Raw genomic sequence first — 19,545 nt, forward strand, 5'->3', positions numbered from 1 at the left:
AGTGTTTAGGCAGTTGTTTACATATTATTAATTGACACATTTATGGTTTAATTATGCCGTTTTTATTATTTGCCAATTACGTCATTCGCATGAGACAGTGGATCTGTGCACATGAAGGGCACCAGTTGTTAGTGATCATAAAAACATGTGCCTTAACCCTTCATAGATACATTTAACCGGTAGCCAGTTGTTTTTTGTATTGCTGTTTGCCTAATCACATTTCGCTATTATTTAGCTACGCATTTCTCGCAAAAAATAGTGACCAGAAACTGAACTCACAATTGTCGCTCGGTGAGGTTGTCTCCACGAGTGCCCGCTAGGCAGGTTTCTTCGGGGAATCAGGAAGCGACGGAGGCTACCTGCAAATGCTAACGCTGGCGAGATTTGTTTTGCAACGGTTGTTCATCTGACAGTGTTGACCTAGCAGTGGGTAAGATGGCTAATATAAGTTATTAGTACAGCAACAGTCGATTGAACTGTGAGTCAGTGTTTGAACAGTCCAGTCAATAGTAGAGATTCGAAATTGTAGCTAGTTGACTATTTAACGTTCATCTGCTAGTAACGGTAGCACGATAACTCGACTACAATGACAGCTAGCTACTACTAGCTATTTTTTTGTTTTGACACGTGACTAGCCAGCTAACCAAATTATGTATTGATTATACATTGTTTTAGTGATCAACAGTTTACGACGTTATGCCTCACATAATTATGTGCCTCTCAAGGCAAGGCAGAATGTCAGTGTTAGTAAGTTATATTGTTGGTCTGATAATGACGTCGAGCGTTGTCCTTTTTAATGCTGAGAATGTAATGTAGCTGTTGTGTTTTTTTCTTTGCATAGTTATGGATGCATTCGGGTCCTGATTGAACTCACACATCATGGCAACGGACGATGCAGTCTCACGTGGTCGTCCTGTGAAACCCCGACCACACTCAGGGGGACTATCACTTTGTCCGCTCCTTCGTAGCTGGAGGTAAGGGCGGAGGTAAGGGCGGCTGCAGACTTCACTAGTGATGGTAATACAGAAATACAATACAGAACATACAGTAGTACACATCCAGTGACACAAGCCCTGGTTCTGATGAGCTGCATAGTGTGCAGGCAATTCATCCGGCAACAAGACTACTATCATCTAAATTAAAACTCACCAGAGATCCAGAAGAAATGGGTATATGTCTACAGAGTTCTGACAACTTAAACACCTAGACCTTGGCAGAGCGATATAGGCATAATGAGTTTGTGAGTAGGTTTCACAGACCCAGATTAAGCTGACTTGTCTTGGACCTGGATTAAAAAGCATGCTCAATGGCGATTCTTTTTAGTCCAGGACTAAGCTTAAAGCTGAAATCCGCACCACTGTTCAGTCAGCATCAGGTGAAACAGCACTGTTCACCCCCAGCGCATTTGTAATTGTTTTTGTGTTGTTGATGAAACGGAGGAGAGGAGCATCCAGAATTCTGGGAAAACAAAATGGCGTGTAATGATGTCCGAGGGAAAGAAACGGTGTTGGTTGTTTGTTGCATAAACGGCTGGATACCAGCTTTAATGCAGGTTAGGGAAACTGGCACAGAATGTGCAGGTTATTATTTATATACAAATATAGATACGGTGCCTGGAGTAGAGGTCGACCGATCATGATTTTTCAACGCCAATACCGATTATTGGAGGACCAAAAAAGCCGATACCGATTAATCGGCTGATTTTTAAAAAAATGTTTAAAAATGTATTTAATTTAATTTGTAATAATGACAATTATAACAATACTGAATTAACACTTATTTGAACTTAATATAAAACATCAATAAAATCAATTTAGCCTCAAATAAATAATGAAACATGTTCAATTTGGTTTAAATAATGCAAAAACAAAGTGTTGGAGAAGAAAGTAATATGTGCCATGTAAAAATGTGTGCCATGTAAAATATGTGCCATGTAAAAAAGTTAACGTTTAAGTTCCTTGCTCAGAACATGGGAACATATGAAAGTTGGTGGTTCCTTTTAACATGAGACTTCAATATTCCAAGGTAAGAGGTTTTAGGTTGTAGTTAATATAGTATTTATAGGACTATTTCTGTCTATACCATTTGTATTTCATATACCTTTGACTATTGGATGTTCTTATAGGCACTATAGTATTGCCAGTCTAACAGTATAGCTTCCGTCCCCCTCCTCGCCCCTACCTGGGCTCAAACCAGGAACACATCGACAACAGCCACTGCTCCAAAAAAGCCTCGGCCCTTGCAGCGCAAGGGGAATAACTACTCCAAATCTAAAAGCGAGTGACGTTTGAAACAGTAGCGCACACCCAGCTAACTAGCTAGCCATTTCACATTGGTTACACCAGCCATTAGGCCGATAGGCTTGAAGTCATAAACAGCGCTGTGCTTGCGAAAAGCTGCTGGCAAAACGCCCGAAAGTGCTGTTTGAATTAATGATAACAGGCCTGCTGCTGCTCAGTCAGACTGCTCTATCAAATCAGACTTAATTATAACATAATAACACACAGAAATATGAGCCTTTGGTCATTAATATGATCGAATCCGGAAACTATCATTTCAAAAACAAAACGTTTATTATTTCAGTGAAATACGGAACCGTTCTGTATTTTATCTAACGGGTGGCATCCATAAGTCTAAATATTCTTGTTACATTGCACAACCTTCAATTCTGTCATAATTCTGGCAAATTAGTTCGCAATGAACCAGGCAGCCCAAACTGTTGCATATACCCTGACTCTGCGTGCAATGGACGCAAGAGAAATGACATAATTTCACCTGGTTAATATTGCCTGCTAAACTGGATTAGTAGTTATAACTAGTGATTATGATTGATTGTTTTTTATTAGATAAGTTTAATGCTAGCTAGCAATTTACCTTGGCTTCTACTACATTCACGTAAAAGGCAGGCTACTCGTGGAGTGCAATGGTTAGAGCGTTGGACTAGTTAACTATGCGGTTGCAAGATTGAAACTCCTGAGCTGACAAGGTGAAAATCTGTCCTTCTGCCCCTGAACAAGGCAGTTAACCCACAGTTCCTAGGCCGTCATTGAAAATAAGAATGTGTTCTTAACTCACTTGCCTAGTTAAATTAAAGGTCTGTTGTCTATACAGTAGATACGGTGCCTGTAGAAGTCACATGACGGTGTCAAGGTCTGTTGTCTATACAGTAGATACGGTGCCTGTAGAAGTCACATGACAGTGGTCAAGGTCTGTTGTCTATACAGTAGATACGGTGCCTGGAGAAGTCACATGACGGTGTCAAGGTCTGTTGTAGATACGGTGCCTGGAGAAGTCACATGACAGTGGTCAAGGTCTGTTGTCTATACAGTAGATACGGTGCCTGTAGAAGTCACATGACGGTGGTCAAGGTCTGTTGTCTATACAGTAGATACGGTGCCTGGAGAAGTCACATGACGGTGTCAAGGTCTGTTGCTATACAGTAGATACGGTGCCTGTAGAAGTCACATGACGGTGTCAAGGTCTGTACAGTGTCGGTGCCTGTAGAAGTACGGTGGTCAAGGTCTGTTGATACAGTAGCCTGCCTGTAGAAGTCACATGACGGTGTCAAGGTCTGTTGTCTATACAGTAGATACGGTGCCTGTAGAAGTCACATGACAGTGGTCAAGGTCTGTTGTCTATACAGTAGATACGGTGCCTGTAGAAGTCACATGACGGTGGTCAAGGTCTGTTGTCTATACAGTAGATACGGTGCCTGTAGAAGTCACATGACGGTGTCAAGGTCTGTTGTCTATACAGTAGATACGGTGCCTGTAGAAGTCACATGACAGTGGTCAAGGTCTGTTGTCTATACAGTAGATACGGTGCCTGGAGAAGTCACATGACGGTGGTCAAGGTCTGTTGCTATACAGTAGATACGGTGCCTGTAGAAGTCACATGACGGTGGTCAAGGTCTGTTGTCTATACAGTAGATACGGTGCCTGTAGAAGTCACATGACAGTGGTCAAGGTCTGTTGTCTATACAGTAGATACGGTGCCTGTAGAAGTCACATGACGGTGGTCAAGGTCTGTTGTCTATACAGTAGATACGGTGCCTGGAGAAGTCACATGACGGTGGTCAAGGTCTGTTGCTATACAGTAGATACGGTGCCTGTAGAAGTCACATGACGGTGGTCAAGGTCTGTTGTCTATACAGTAGATACGGTGCCTGTAGAAGTCACATGACGGTAGTCAAGGTCTGTTGCTATAACAGTTTGTGTGTATCATCATCCATCTGCCAGTTATATTGAGGCTATTACTCTGTTCTCTGTAACTAAGATTGTCTTATTAGTCAGATGGTGAACATGGAAAGAAACCCCATGACCTGTCCAAAGTGATGTAATATGCATTTATCCAAACTAACGTGTTTATGGTCTGGGTTCATCCAACAGATAATTCTTCAGATTAATCTAATGGTTATTTTACTTAGTCTAGCCCAGATATGCTCATGTTGAGGGTGTCTGTATCTGTCTGGGTGTGTTTAGGTGTAGCAGGATGAAGTGCCAAATACACCATCGCTCCTCTGGACAGAGTGAAGATCTTACTGCAAGCCAACAGTCCCCACGACAAAGACCTGGGTACGAACTGGATAACTCTGCTGCGGTGGAAGTGTTACTGAACATGTAAACATGTGTGTCTTTTGTCAGTTGGTTTGTCAGTGTCACTCATGTATCACCCCTCCCATGGACATCTGACACGGGTTTTCCTTCTTCTACCACCTGGTTGCAGAGAAAACTAAACTATGACATCTTGCTTATTTCTCTCCTTCGCTCTCTCTCCCCTCCCTCTCTCCTCGAGGTGTGGTAGCTACTCTCCGTGTCGTGCCAAGAAAGGAGGGTTATTTGGGGCTCTATAAAGGCAATGGGGCCATGATGGTCAGGATATTCCCCTACGGAGCTATCCAGTTCATGGCCTTTGACAAATACAAGAAGATCCTCAGTAAACAGCTGGGCATCTCTGGACACATCCACAGGCCCGTGGTCGGTGCTATGGCAGGTGAGAGAAGATCCTCAGTAAACAGCTGGGCGTCTCTGGACACATCCACAGGCCCGTGGTCGGTGCTATGGCAGGTGAGAGAAGATCCTCAGTAAACAGCTGGGCGTCTCTGGACACATCCACAGGCCCGTGGTCGGTGCTATGGCAGGTGAGAGAAGATCCTCAGTAAACAGCTGGGCGTCTCTGGACACATCCACAGGCCCGTGGTCGGTGCTATGGCAGGTGAGAGAAGATCCTCAGTAAACAGCTGGGCGTCTCTGGACACATCCACAGGCCCGTGGTCGGTGCTATGGCAGGTGAGAGAAGATCCGTGGTGAAAAGTGCCTCTTTCATGGCAGGGAGGGAGAATCCAGAAAAGACAAACGGAGACTTGTATAATGCAGAGAAGATACTTCCTTACTCCTGATTATTTTTCCACAACAATAGTTCCAACAAAACACCAACAATTGTTGGTTAGTATATTTTATCTTTCCATGTTATTGTTGCTCAGGGATGACAGCAGTGATATGTACGTACCCTCTTGACGTGATCAGAGCCTGTCTGGCTTACCAGATGAAAGGACACCATCGCTACACGGGCATCAGAAATGCCTTCCAGACCATATACCTAAAGGTATGCTATTTTATTTGTTCTGACCTATCCCTTCATTTGTCTTTCAGTTTCACATTCAACCTGTTACCTGTGTTTGTGTTTCTCATTAACTGATTCTCAGTGGTGGTGTTTATTTTTTATTTTTAAAGGAAGGAGGCATCCCTGGCTTCTACAAGGGACTGATCCCAACTCTTATAGGCATGACTTCATATGTAGGTGAACACACACACACACACACGGTGTTGTGACTAACTTTTTGTCCACTTCATTGTGGGCCTCATTTGTTCCCTCCCTCCCTCCCTCCAGGGTTCTTGTGCATTACCTTCAGCACGTTGAGGACTTCCCAGAGATGCTGGGACGACCGTCCTCAGACAACCCAGAGGTGCTGGTGCTGTAGACCCACGTCAACCTGCTCTGTGGAAGGGGTGGCCGAAGCTGTCCACAGACCATATAGTAGGTCTCCTCTCCCTGTTCCCCTCTTTTCCTCTCCCTGTTCCCCTCTTCTCTGTCTCCTTTCCCTGTTCCCCCCTTCTCCGTCTTCTCTCCCTGTTCCCCCCTTCTCCGTCTCCTCTCCTTGTTCCCCCTTCTCCGTCTCCTCTCCTTGTTCCCCCTTCTCCGTCTCCTCTCCTTGTTCCCCCTTCTCCGTCTCCTCTCCTTGTTCCCCCTTCTCCGTCTCCTCTCCCTGTTCCCCCTTCTCCGTCTCCTCTCCCTGTTCCCCCTTCTCCGTCTCCTCTCCTTGTTCCCCTTCTCCGTCTCCTCTCCTTGTTCCCCCTTCTCCGTCTCCTCTCCTTGTTCCCCCTTTCTCCGTCTCCTCTCCTTGTTCCCCCTTTCTCCGTCTCCTCTCCTTGTTCCCCCTTTCTCCGTCTCCTCTCCCTGTTCCCCCTTCTCCGTCTCCTCTCCCTGTTCCCCCTTCTCCGTCTCCTCTCCCTGTTCCCCCCTTCTCCGTCTCCTCTCCTTGTTCCCCCCTTCTCCGTCTCCTCTCCCTGTTCCCCCTTCTCCGTCTCCTCTCCCTGTTCCCCCTTCTCCGTCTCCTCTCCCTGTTCCCCCATCTCCGTCTCCTCTCCCTGTTCCCCTTCTCCGTCTCCTCTCCCTGTTCCCCCTTCTCCGTCTCCTCTCCCTGTTCCCCCTTCTCCGTCTCCTCTCCCTGTTCCCCCTTCTCCGTCTCCTCTCCTTGTTCCCCCTTCTCCGTCTCCTCTCCTTGTTCCCCCTTTCTCCGTCTCCCTCTCCTTGTTCCCCCTTTCTCCGTCTCCTCTCCCTGTTCCCCTTCTCCGTCTCCTCTCCCTGTTCCCCCTTCTCCGTCTCCTCTCCCTGTTCCCCCTTCTCCGTCTCCTCTCCTTGTTCCCCCTTCTCCGTCTCCTCTCCCTGTTCCCCCTTCTCCGTCTCCTCTCCCTGTTCCCCCTTCTCCGTCTCCTCTCCCTGTTCCCCCTTCTCCGTCTCCTCTCCCTGTTCCCCCTTCTCCGTCTCCTCTCCCTGTTCCCCCTTCTCCGTCTCCTCTCCCTGTTCCCCCTTCTCCGTCTCCTCTCCTTGTTCCCCCTTCTCCGTCTCCTCTCCCTGTTCCACCCTTCTCCGTCTCCTCTCCCTGTTCCCCCTTCTCCGTCTCCTCTCCCTGTTCCCCCCTTCTCCGTCTCCTCTCCCTGTTCCCCCTTCTCTGTCTCCTCTCCTTGTTCCCCCTTCTCCGTCTCCTCTCCCTGTTCCCCCTTCTCCGTCTCCTCTCCCTGTTCCCCCTTCTCCGTCTCCTCTCCTTGTTCCCCCTTCTCCGTCTCCTCTCCTTGTTCCCCCCTTCTCTTCTCCACTCCCTGTTCACCTCTTCTTTGTCTCCTCTACCTGTTCTTCTCCTCTCCCTGTTCCCCCCCTTCTCTTCTCTGTCTCCTGTCCAGAGTACTCCTCTTCTCCATCTCCTCTCCCAGCTATCCTCTAGATGTTGCCTGGAGAAGGATGCGGTTAGGAGTGGTGCTTCCTGAATCTGACAAATGTCGGTAAGTGGCGCCATTTAACCCTTCCTCTCCAAACACAGGGCTCTTATTAAAAAAAAAGTATATACCCCTGCACATATAATCTAATGTATTACGATCTGAAAGGCAAAAGGACCCTGTTTGAATACTTAGAAAAATCGCTTGGCAATAGGAGTTTTGTGGAGTGTGGGTATTATTGAGTCGTGCCTTGCCGTGCAGTCATGAGTGAACATGGTTGGTCCTCAAGGAGCCTACAGCATATCAGGCCTGCTTTTCACAGTTCACCCTGCTGCACCGTGGCAGTGGAATTACTCCAGCACCTGATACTCCGTAATGATTTACTAGACAACCTCCTCACTTAGAGTAAGACTGTTGAGTTACTATGTTCTACTCCATACAATGAGGGCTTGTGTGTCTGATGATGTCATTCCCGAGCCTGTGTGTATGTCTCTGTCTGTATTAACCAGCCAAACAGACTGGCAGAATAACCTGTTCCAAACATCTCTAACTGATTTTTATCTTTTATTATCATGTAATTAACATATTACAATGTAATTGATAAATACGTTCCTGCTAAGCACTGTAAAATAAAGCATAACTTTGTCTTCCCACTTGTCTCCCTCTACAGTACCCTGACCAAGACTCTTGTATACAGTCAGTATGGGGTGAAGAAGGGTCTGTACAGAGGCCGGTCTCTCAACTACATCTACTGTGTGTACTCACAGGCTGTGGCCTTTATCACCTATGGGTTGATGAAGGGTCTGTACAGAGGCCTGTCTCTCAACTACATCTACTGTGTGCCCTCACAGGCTGTGGCCTTTATCACCTATGGGTTGATGAAGGGTCTGTACAGAGGCCTGTCTCTCAACTACATCTACTGTGTGCCCTCACAGGCTGTGGCCTTTATCACCTATGGGTTGATGAAGGGTCTGTACAGAGGCCTGTCTCTCAACTACATCTACTGTGTGCCCTCACAGGCTGTGGCCTTTATCACCTATGGGTTGATGAAGGGTCTGTACAGAGGCCTGTCTCTCAACTACATCTACTGTGTGCCCTCACAGGCTGTGGCCTTTATCACCTATGGGTTGATGAATGGTCTGTACAGAGGCCTGTCTCTCAACTACATCTACTGTGTGCCCTCACAGGCTGTGGCCTTTATCACCTATGGGTTGATGAAGGGTCTGTACAGAGGCCTGTCTCTCAACTACATCTACTGTGTGCCCTCACAGGCTGTGGCCTTTATCACCTATGGGTTGATGAAGGGTCTGTACAGAGGCCTGTCTCTCAACTACATCTACTGTGTGCCCTCACAGGCTGTGGCCTTTATCACCTATGGGTTGATGAAGGGTCTGTACAGAGGCCTGTCTCTCAACTACATCTACTGTGTGCCCTCACAGGCTGTGGCCTTTATCACCTATGGGTTGATGAAGCAAACCATCCACCTCAACTAGCTGCTCCCTCACCATCCATCTCTACCCTTCATCGTTGCATGGCGGGACTGAGGCACGTTCACTGGGGATAAACGTTCTGAAAGGTTTAGAAAGATCCCTAGCAGCTGTCTATCTCAAAACAGCCTGAACAAGAGTGTTCTCTGGGGCTATATGTTCTGAAATGTTAAGGGAATATTGCCTATTAGATATGTTAATTTGCCCTAGTAAACGTTTTCAGTTTTAAGGAAGTCGGCTTCCATTCGGAGGTGTTGACCCCTGCTACCAGAGGCGGCCATTGTGGCTCAGCCACTGGAGCCGAGCCTAGTAGCTGCTTACCCCAGTCGGAAAGCAGAGGAATGCTAGGCGCTGGGCCCCATGGCAGTGCTAATCCAGTGCCCATGTCTGTGTCTGCGCCTATAATGTTGTGCTGAAACCATCCGCCAAACCTGCGGCTTGGCTTTGGACAACACCCCGGCAACTATTGCCATGGATAGCTATAGACAATGGCTTCCTCTGCTTCGATGGGCAGCTATGGGCAATGAACCCCTAACAACACTCGTTGGTAATGCCATAGAAACCCAATTATGTACACTGCTCCCCCATCCTACCCCACCACCCGCCCCTAAGAAGTCACCCAGCCAATGACGGAGGGGAAAGTCACACCGGACAATCTGGCGTATCCAATCGGAGGCCTTCTTTTCCTCATGTACCTACTGTTGTGAGTACAAATCTAGACACATAATCAATGAGACAAGGATTTAAATGTGTAGTATGTCAGTTATAAGAGTCCAGATTCAACGAACATTTTATGAGAATAAAGAAACACTCCCCGAGCTTGTGTTGAACACAGAACTGTACTTTTTGAGCAGCCTATGTCTAATAGAATCCTAATGATAAAATCCCACATCAGTTTGTTCAAAACTGAACATAATTTATTTTTTATTTTGATACTCCCCCAAAAAGTCTTATTGTCTGTCTGACATCGAAACAGGTTTGCTTTCTAATTTTTTCACCCCATGCAGTTTAACAGATGTGTCTCTGTAGGAGTGTTGTGTGTGTGTTAAAGCATCCGTTCGGCTTTCAGTGTGTAGTGTGTCTCTTGTCTATGGTGCAGGTTAGATTCAGGGAATGAGGCCGTGATTTACTATTGTAGCGTGCAGAAACAGTTATGTCTCATTCTAATGATGTTGTGTGTCTACCGGGAGGATTTAGAATTGATAGAGATTTGTGTCTATGAGAGAGTCCAAGGGACTATTATCCAGTAGGGTTGCAAAATTAAACTTTTCCAAAATGCCCAGGTTTCCCAGACATCCCAGGTACAGGATGGAAATGGAACATGTTGGAATTTTGGGAAACTTACCTACCAGAAGACTGGTGTTGACATTGTTCCTATAAGAGGACCATGAACTGATGTATGGACTGATGGCGGTGGTTCTAGCATATGTTATATTTGCTCCCCGTCTACATTTCCTGTGTTCAGGTGTGTGTAGAAAGAGTTTGTCAGCTACTGATATCTAGACACTAGCATAAATAAATACATGTAAGATGGTGCTATATAATTTGAAGCACCCAAATGGAAACCTGAGTTAAGCACTTCAGGAAGAAACTTGCACTTGGAAGATTCAGCAGAAGACGTGGATGTCTATTAAGGCAGCCCCCCGCACCTCTCTGATTCAGAGGGGGTGGGTTAAATTCGGAAGACACATTTCAGTTGAATGCATTCAGTTGTACAACCTGCTAGTTATCCCCCTTTCCTTTGGCTCTTTTGTGTTTATTTATGATAGTGTAGTATGACTCTGTCCACAAGGGGTCAGAAACGAGTCCGTAATATGTTTACCCACAACAACAGCCTGCCCTGGATGTAACTGGACTTTACATTACCATGCTGAATCAAAATCAAATAATGTATTGGTCACATGCGCCGAATACAATAGGTGTAGGCTGTACCGTTAAATGCTTACTTACAAGCCCTTAACCAATAATGCAGGGTTTTAACAAAGTAAGAGAAAATGTGCTTAATAAACTAAAGGAACGATAGCCTCATTATTGTTATTTTATTGTGTTACTATGTACAAAGCGTTCATACCCACGACAGAGGTTTCAGTCCATTGTTATCATGATGATCCCCACACTGGAGTGCCTTATGAATATGGGCCATGTTCTTATCTTGTTAAGCCAAATGATGTAAGGAAATGGGAAGTCATGAGAATCATATGTACGCTACCGGTCAAAGGTTTTACAACACCAACTCATTCAAGGGTCTTTCTTTATTTGTACTATTTTCTACATTGTAGAATCATAGTGAAGACGTCAAAACTATGAAATAACCAAATCAAATTTGATTTGTCTCATGCGCCGAATACAACTGCTGTAGACCTGACAGTGAAATGCTTACTTACAAGCCCTTTACCAACAATACAGTTTTAAGAAAAAATACAAAAATAAGATATTAGAATAACAAATAATTAAAGAGCAGCAGTAAATAACAATAGCGAGGCTTTATACAGGGGGTACCGGTACAGAGTCTATGTAGAGGCTATATACAGGGGGTACCGGTACAGAGTCTATGTGGAGGCTTTATACAGGGGGTACCGGTACAGAGTCTATGTGGAGGCTTTATACAGGGGGTACCGGTACAGAGTCTATGTGGAGGCTTTATACAGGGGGTAACGGTACAGAGTCTATGTGGAGGCTTTATACAGGGGGTACCGGTACATAGTCTATGTGGAGGCTTTATACAGGGGGTACCGGTACAGAGTCTATGTGGAGGCTTTATACAGGGGGTACCGGTACAGAGTCTATGTAGAGGCTATATACAGGGGGTACCGGTACAGAGTCTATGTGGAGGCTTTATACAGGGGGTACCGGTACAGAGTCTATGTGGAGGCTTTATACAGGGGGTACCGGTACAGAGTCTATGTGGAGGCTTTATACAGGGGGTACCGGTACAGAGTCTATGTGGAGGCTTTATACAGGGGGTACCGGTACAGAGTCTATGTGGAGGCTTTATACAGGGGGTACCGGTACAGAGTCTATGTGGAGGCTATATACAGGGGGTACCGGTACAGAGTCTATGTGGAGGCTTTATACAGGGGGTACCGGTACAGAGTCTATGTGGAGGCTATATACAGGGGATACCGGTACAGAGTCTATGTGGAGGCTATATACAGGGGGTACCGGTACAGAGTCTATGTGCGGGAGCACCGGTGTCGAGGTAATCGAGGTAATATGTAGGTAGAGTTATTAGGAGTAGCAGAAGTGTAGGGGGGGGGGGGGAATGCAAATAGTCTGGGTAACCATTTGATTAACTGTTCAGGAGAAGCTGTTTATAAGCCTCTTGGACCTAGACTTGGCGCTTTGGTACCGCTTGCCGTGCGATAGCAGAGAGAACCGTCTATGACTAGGGTGGCTGGAGTCTGACAATTGTTAGGGCCTTCCTCTGACACCGCCTGGTATAGAGGTCCTGGATGGCAGGAAGCTTGGCCCCAGTGATGTCCTGGGCCGTATGCACTACCCTCTGTAGTGCCTTGCGGTCGGAGGCCGAGCGGTTGCCATACCAGGCAGTGATGCAAGTCAGGATGCTCTCGATGGTGCAGCTATAGAACCTTTTGAGGATCTGAGGACCCATGCAAATTCTTTTCAGTCTCCTGAGGGAGAATAGGTTTTGTCGTGCCCTCTTCACGACTGTCTTGGTGTGTTTGGACCATTCTAGTTTGTTGGTGATGTGGACTCCAAGGAACTTGAAGCTTTCAACCTGTTCCACTACAGCCCCGTCAATGAGAATGGGGGCATGCTCAGTCCTCCTTTTCCTGTAGTCCACAATCATCTCCTTTTGTCTTGATCACATTGAGGGAGAGGTTGTTGTCCTTGCACGGCCAGGCACAACTCCAACACCATCATTAAGATTGCTGATGACACAGCAAGTGGGTAGGCCTGATCACCGACAACAACGAGACAGCCTATAGGGAGGAGGTCAGAGACCTACAGCCCCGTCAATGAGAATGGGGGCGTGCTCAGTCCTCCTTTTCCTGTAGTCCACAATCATCTCCTTTTGTCTTGATCACGTTGAGGGAGAGGTTGTTGTCCTTGCACGGCCAGGCACAACTCCAACACCAGAGACCTACCACTTGCTGTGTCATCAGCAATCTTAATGATGGTGTTGGAGTTGTGCCTGGCCGTGCAGTCATGAGTGAACATGGAGTACAGGAGTGGACTGAGCACGCACTCCTGAGGGGTCCCCGTGTTGAGGATCAGCGTGGCGGATGTGTTGTTACCTACCCTTACCACCTGGGGGCGGCCCGTCAGGAAGTCCAGGATCCAGTTGCAGAGGGAGGTGTTTAGCTTAGTGATGAGCTTTGAGGGCACTATGGTGTTGACCGCTGAGCTGTAGTCAATGAATAGCCTTCTCACATAGGTGTTCCTTTTGTCCAGGTGTGAAAGGGCAGTGTGAAGTGCAATATAAATTGTATCATCTGTGGATCTGTTGGGGCGGTATGTAAATTGGAATGGGTCTAGGGTTTCTGGGATGATGATGTTGATGTGAGCCATGACCAGCCTTTCAAAGCACTTCATGGCTACAGACGTGAGTGCTACGGGTTGGTAGTCATTTAGGCAGATTACCTTAGTGTTCTTTGGCACAGGGACTATGGTGGTCTGCTTGAAACATGTTGGTATTACAGACTCAGACAAGGAGAGTGAAAATGTCAGTGAAGACTTGCCAGTTGGTCAGCGCATGCTCAGGGGTACACGTCCTGGTATCCATCTGGCCTTGCGGCATTGTGAATGTTGACCTGTTTAAAGGTTTTACTCACATCGGCTGCGGAGAGCGTGATCACACAGTCGTCCGGAACAGCTGATGCTCTCATGCATGTTTCAGTGTTATTTTGCTTGTCTGGTAGGCTCGTGTCACTGGGTAGTTCTCAGTGGAATCATGTAGCACACATGGAATCATGTAGTAACCAAACAAGTGTTAAACAAATCAAAATATATTTTATATTTGAGATTCTTCAAATAGCCACCCTTTGCCTTGATGACAGCTTTGCACACTCTTGGCATTCACTCAACCAGCTTCATGAGGTAGTCACCTGGAATGCATTTCAATTAACAGGTGTGCCTTGTTAAAAGTTCATTTGTGGAATTTCTTTCCTTCTTAATGTGTTTGAGCCAATCAGTTGTATTGTGACATGGTAGGTGCGGTATATAGAAAATAGTATGGACTTGGTTGTTTTACCAAATAGGGCTATGGCAAGAACAGCTCAAATAAGCAAAGAGAAAAAACGACAGTCCATCATTACTTTAAGACATGGTCAGTCAATACAGAACATTTCAAGAACTTTAAATGTTTCTTCAAGTGCAGTCGCAAAAACCATCAAGCGCTATGATGAAACTGGCTCTCATGAGGACCACCTCAGGAATGTAAGACCCAGAGTTACCTCTGCTGCAGAGGAAAAGTTCATTTGAGTTACCAGCCTCAGAAATTGCAGCCCAAATAAATGCTTCACAGAGTTAAAGTAACAGACACATCTCAACATCAACTGTTCAGAGGAGACTGTGATTCAGGCCTTCATGGTTGAATTGCTGAAAGAAACCACTAGTAAAGGACACCAATAAGAAGAAGAGACTTGCTTGGGCCAAGAAATATGAGCATTGAACATTAGACTGGTGTAAATTTGTCCTTTGGTCTGGAGTCCAAATTGGAGATATTTGGTTCCAACCGCCGTGTCTTTGTGAGATGTGATGTGGGTGAACGGATGACCTCCGCATGTTGTATTTCCCACGTAAAGCATGGAGGAGGTGTGATGGTGTGGGGGTGCTTTGCTGATGACACTGTGATTTATTTAGAATTCAAGGCACAGTTAACCAGCATGGCTACCACAGCATTCTGCAGCAATATGCCATCACATCTGGTCTCAATAGTCTAAAGTCACTTCTTTTCCCAATCTGCTTTCCTTCAGCTGCACTGAACGAGCTGGTTAGGTAAACACTACTTCCTGGTAGGCCGCTTCCATACTGCTTTCAGCTATCCTGTGTTTTCAGATCAGTGCAGAAATGGAGAGGATTTTGTTTTAGTGGACCATTTAAAATACATAAAAAATGTACACCCGGCAACAGATACATACCATTAACTGTCAACGATATAAACACAAAGTTGAAAGACTTGTTTCCATTGTGGTCCTCTTGAGAAGAGGAAGCCACTTTTTTTCTTACTATTGAGATGCACCCTCTAACTTCCCTGAAGGCCAAGCAACACAGGACTTACATGTATGTTACAGGGCTATAAAAAAGATTAGGCCATACTCTCTTTGGAGCACTGATGCTCTGTCCCAATGCACATCTCTCCTATGGGAATGTTTACCACTGTCCCAATGCACATATCTCCTAAGGGAATGTTTACCACTGTCCCAATGCACATCTCTCCAATAGGAATGTTTACCACTGTCCCAATGCACATCTCTCATATGGGAATGTTTACCACTGTCCCAATGCACATATATCCTAAGGGAATGTTTACCACTGTCCCAATGCACATCTCTCCTAAGGGAATGTTTACCACTGTCCCAATGCACATCTCTCCTAAGGGAATGTTTACCACTGTCCCAATGCACATCTCTCATAAGGGAATGTTTACCACTGTCCCAATGCACATCTCTCCTAAGGGAATGTTTACCACTGTCCCAATGCACATCTCTCCTAAGGGAATGTTTACCACTGTCCCAATGCACATCTCTCCTATAGGAATGTTTACCACTGTCCCAATGCACATCTCTCCTATAGGAATGTTTACCACTGTCCCAATGCACATCTCTCCTAAGGGAATGTTTACCACTGTCCCAATGCACATCTCTCCTAAGGGAATGTTTACCACTGTCCCAATGCACATCTCTCCTAAGGGAATGTTTACCACTGTCCCAATGCACATCTCTCCTAAGGGAATGTTTACCACTGTCCCAATGCACATCTCTCCTAAGGGAATGTTTACCACTGTCCCAATGCACATCTCTCCTAAGGGAATGTTTACCACTGTCCCAATGCACATCTCTCCTAAGGGAATGTTTACCACTGTCCCAATGCACATCTCTCCTAAGGGAATGTTTACCACTGTCCCAATGCACATCTCTCCTAAGGGAATGTTTACCAATGATTTCTCCCAGCCCACCCATGGCACGGTAGCTAAGCCCTTAGCCTTCACCTCTTAAGTCAATCTCATCGATGCTCAGACTTTATTCTCTACGGTCTTTTGTACAAGATTTGTTATTTTGGCGCTAGGAAACTTTATGCCGTAACCAAACAAGTGTTAAACAAATCAAAATATATTTTATTTTCGAATTCTTCTTTTCTTATTTAACTAGCAAGTTGGTTAAGGACTAATTGTTATTACAATTACGGCCTACCCCAGCCAAACCTGGACGCTACCCTATTACAGCCGGATGTGATACAGCCTGGATTCGAACCAGGGAATGTAGTGACACCTCTCTGCACTGAGATGCATTGCCTTAGACCGCTGCGCCACTCGAGAGCCGTGTTTAGTTGTCTGAAACCAGGGTTATGTTCAGCAGTGTAAACGTGGGGGAAAACATTTTGTCAAATGCAAATGACAGATTGAGGCAGCATCTTTTCTGTTTCACAGCGTTTCATCCCATTGAGGTGCCTGCTGAATGTGACCTTGTTGAAACAGTTTTGTGATTCCTATCATGGGTTTAAGACATGATTGTCTCAGTTAATGTATGTGCTTAGGGTGAGATTGGTTGCATTGATAAGTGGAGCACCTGAGATGTCTGCAGTAATACATTCAATGTGTTTATTCTGTAGACCTAAACTATGCTTTTGAAACGCTACGGGCCAAAGTCCTTAAGATCTACGCTTGTAACTCAAATGTTCATGTAAATCTTCATTTACATCATTACTTGGTTCAGAGTTAGGGCCAATTCCATTTCAATTCAGCCAATTCAGGAAGTAAACTGAAATCCCAATTCTAGCCAAACCTTGTCAGAATTCAGGCCTAAAGGGAACATATCAACTCACTGCTGCTCAATATATCCTGACAGTAGTCTACACATGACCTATCCTAGCCTGGTTAAAACAGACTAAATAAACACTGCTCACCTTACCGTATGGACGATGGTGAGTACAGCGTTATGTCTTGTGTAACCAGGCTAGAACTACCCCGTCTTCAGATCCGTTTATTTAGGATCCATGTTTAATGATGATATTCTAATAATATATCAGGGAAGGAATGGTTTACTTATTTTTATTTATACATCCATTTTTGTCAGTTTCTTGTTCTGATTTTATAAATGATAAAAGATCAGAATTGTGTTAAAATGTTGTATGTTATTGAGTCATTTTAAAGGCTGTTATTTCTCATACAGAACTTATGATTTGGTTGGTTGTTAGGAATTTTATGAATAAATGACTAAACAATATCCCCATTTTAAATGAAACTGTAATGAAGTAAACTATACCCTGTTTTATTATATCTGATTAACAATATGAGTTCATAAGTGAGGGATTGTGGAGCCTGAAACAGGGGGTAATTACATTTAAATAAATACCATTCCAGCCAGGTTGGAGGAGATTAGGAGTAAGGGTTTTTAAGTAAGCAGAAAAGGTCTTTAAACTATGGTTGAACTGACGAAACTTAGCTCTGGGGTGTTTTAGATAAGGCAGTGAGTGCATTCCCAGGTTTTCTGTTAACTAGAACAGTCAGCTAAGTGGTGATCGATAATGGTGAGGGGTCAAGAGTTAATTCAGTTATATAGTGTGTCCTGTGTGTGCGCTAGTGAGACGGAATGAACTTTTAAACTTGCTTTGTCTCGGTCGGGAGGAGGAGATTCATTCACCAATGACGTCATATTTTGTATATAAACTGTTGTTTGTGGTTACATGGCAGCGCACTCCGAGAATAAATACTATTATCTATTTTTGATAAGACTGGTCTCTGTCTATTTTATGCAAATAAGAATCTTTCAAATTCTCATTAAATAGACTAAGTGAATTCAATGAATGAAAACATATTGGAAATAATGAAATTACAGTAACATTGGTGTAGTTTACTCATCATGTAAGAAATGTATTGTTATCTTAACAAATAGGTTACATAAATATATCCTTTGAATATGTAGGCTAAACCTGTTATTATGGTTCAGGCTCCACTTCAGTTTCCCTAGAAGGACTGCTGTGGGTGTTGGTCCTGCCCTGTGCTTTACACACTACTGTCTGTAACTTTGAGATTAGATTGCTGCACAACATTTCTGAGTAAACCAGATATTCTTTTTGCTTCTCCATTCCTATGTGGCTGGAGGTAGAAGTTGCCTTTTAACTGAACTAGGATCAGCTTACCCTCCTCTAGTGTCTCTTGACAAACGGGTTGCTTCCGTTAATGTTCCATTGTTCCGGCTTAACACTTCTTTTAACTGAACTAGGATCAGCTTACCCTCCTCTAGTGTCTCTTGACAAACGGGTTGCTTCCGTTAATGTTCCATTGTTCCGGCTTAACACTTCTGTACGTAACTGAACCTCAGTTTGGCATAGAGGAACTTGGTCAATGCCTTATCTGCTGGTTGCTCACATCACATCCCCCGGACACAAACTAGTAGCTAGCTAGATGGAGATCTCTGAGGTTATTTTTACTGAGTCCATTTCACAAGTAACTAGTTTGCTTCAACTGCCTTCACTAAAATCACTGCAAAGGTCTTGCCTGCTAACTTTTGGTTTAGAATCATGACTGTAGAAAAGGCCCATGGAGTTGGTGGAATAATCCTTTAATTCATTGCCATTTACTCAGCTGGGCCAGGGGCGCTTTAATTAGGTCAGGTGGAAATGTCCACAGACTACTCAGTAATGATACCACTTTATGCTTAAAGGAATTCCTGCCTCAGTCTCATCCATTCCTCTGTCACCTGACATGTGACCACCTGTTCACCTTCACTGTCAATCATCCTACCTGTCCATCTACCCACACAGATTCCACTAATCTTTCAATGACCTTCTGGCATGTCTGTTGGGAGAGTTGAAGAGGACCCTCCCAGGAACAATTTTATTTCCCTTTTTAAAGTTACCAAAAGAGTATTTAATCCCAGACCCTATTCACTGCTTTCGCTTAGGGTATGGTTTTATGAGACCATCTGCCAATCCAATCAACACAAGACTTTAGATGACTTTCTAGGGTTCTCAAACGTTTTCACTCAAGCCGTCCTTCCAGCATTGGGGAACATCTCGCGCCCCCCGTCTATTTCTATTGGCATGAACACTGTTTATGACACAAACTGTTCACACCCCTCTTGGTCCCGGAGAGAACATTTAGCATATTTACGCTTTATTTCCCGCAATTCTACACATTTTGTCATGTCTGTCTTCATGTGATATTTGAGTGACTCAAACATTACAACAAACTCTATGGGCTAAAAAAACATTAGCTGATATGGGCTAGTTGAGCTGGACATTTCTGTTATAAATAGCTCTCTAAGATATGCAATACCTGACATGACAAGAGGAATACTGATGATGCACGAAATGGCACCTTATGCATTCTACTCAAGAGTAAGTTGAAAGCCGGACTGAGTTTTTGAAAGCTGGACCCC

General features: G+C 44.9%; 3 protein-coding genes across 6 annotated transcripts in view; all 3 read left to right on the top strand.

Moving 5' to 3' along the window:
* The first annotated feature begins 90 nt into the window (after positions 1-90).
* On the top strand, positions 91-5,979 carry LOC115134962 (solute carrier family 25 member 16-like). Of its 3 annotated transcripts, none has more exons than XM_065023089.1 (6): positions 91-430; positions 842-986; positions 4,482-4,992; positions 5,483-5,604; positions 5,733-5,795; positions 5,890-5,979. In XM_065023089.1, exons 3-6 carry the CDS (start codon positions 4,866-4,868, stop codon positions 5,917-5,919), a joined length of 342 nt encoding a protein of 113 aa, XP_064879161.1. In that variant the 5' UTR covers positions 91-430; positions 842-986; positions 4,482-4,865; the 3' UTR covers positions 5,920-5,979. The 3 variants fall into 3 exon arrangements, with proteins under 3 accessions (XP_064879161.1, XP_064879163.1, XP_064879164.1); XM_065023091.1 differs by having other exon boundaries at positions 842-974; XM_065023092.1 differs by lacking the exon at positions 5,733-5,795 and having other exon boundaries at positions 5,890-5,977.
* Positions 5,923-17,894, top strand: LOC135573662 (solute carrier family 25 member 16-like). Of its 2 annotated transcripts, none has more exons than XM_065023088.1 (3): positions 5,923-6,036; positions 7,491-7,559; positions 8,164-17,894. In XM_065023088.1, exons 2-3 carry the CDS (start codon positions 7,519-7,521, stop codon positions 8,984-8,986), a joined length of 864 nt encoding a protein of 287 aa, XP_064879160.1. In that variant the 5' UTR covers positions 5,923-6,036; positions 7,491-7,518; the 3' UTR covers positions 8,987-17,894. The 2 variants fall into 2 exon arrangements, with proteins under 2 accessions (XP_064879160.1, XP_064879159.1); XM_065023087.1 differs by having other exon boundaries at positions 5,924-6,036; positions 7,461-7,559.
* LOC115134961 (polyunsaturated fatty acid 5-lipoxygenase-like) overlaps positions 9,603-19,545 on the top strand; it is a 36,494-nt gene continuing 26,551 nt past the window's right edge. Inside the window, exon 1 of the mRNA XM_029669083.2 lies at positions 9,603-9,683. The gene's annotated coding sequence lies outside the window, so the exon portion shown is untranslated. The remainder of the gene's footprint in view (positions 9,684-19,545) is intronic.

This window comes from Oncorhynchus nerka, linkage group LG10 (assembly GCF_034236695.1).
Source record: "Oncorhynchus nerka isolate Pitt River linkage group LG10, Oner_Uvic_2.0, whole genome shotgun sequence".
NCBI classification, from domain to species: domain Eukaryota; kingdom Metazoa; phylum Chordata; class Actinopteri; order Salmoniformes; family Salmonidae; genus Oncorhynchus; species Oncorhynchus nerka.

Coding starts and splice junctions, on each gene's coding strand:
- LOC135573662 (XM_065023088.1), top strand. CDS start 7,519: ATGCGGTTAGGAGTGGTGCTTCCTGAATCTGACAAATGTCG. Junction 7,560..8,163: donor CCTGAATCTGACAAATGTCG/GTAAGTGGCGCC, acceptor CTCCCTCTACAG/TACCCTGACCAAGACTCTTG.
- LOC115134962 (XM_065023089.1), top strand. CDS start 4,866: ATGATGGTCAGGATATTCCCCTACGGAGCTATCCAGTTCATGGCCTTT. Junction 4,993..5,482: donor CGTGGTCGGTGCTATGGCAG/GTGAGAGAAGAT, acceptor ATTGTTGCTCAG/GGATGACAGCAGTGATATGT. Junction 5,605..5,732: donor TCCAGACCATATACCTAAAG/GTATGCTATTTT, acceptor TTATTTTTAAAG/GAAGGAGGCATCCCTGGCTT.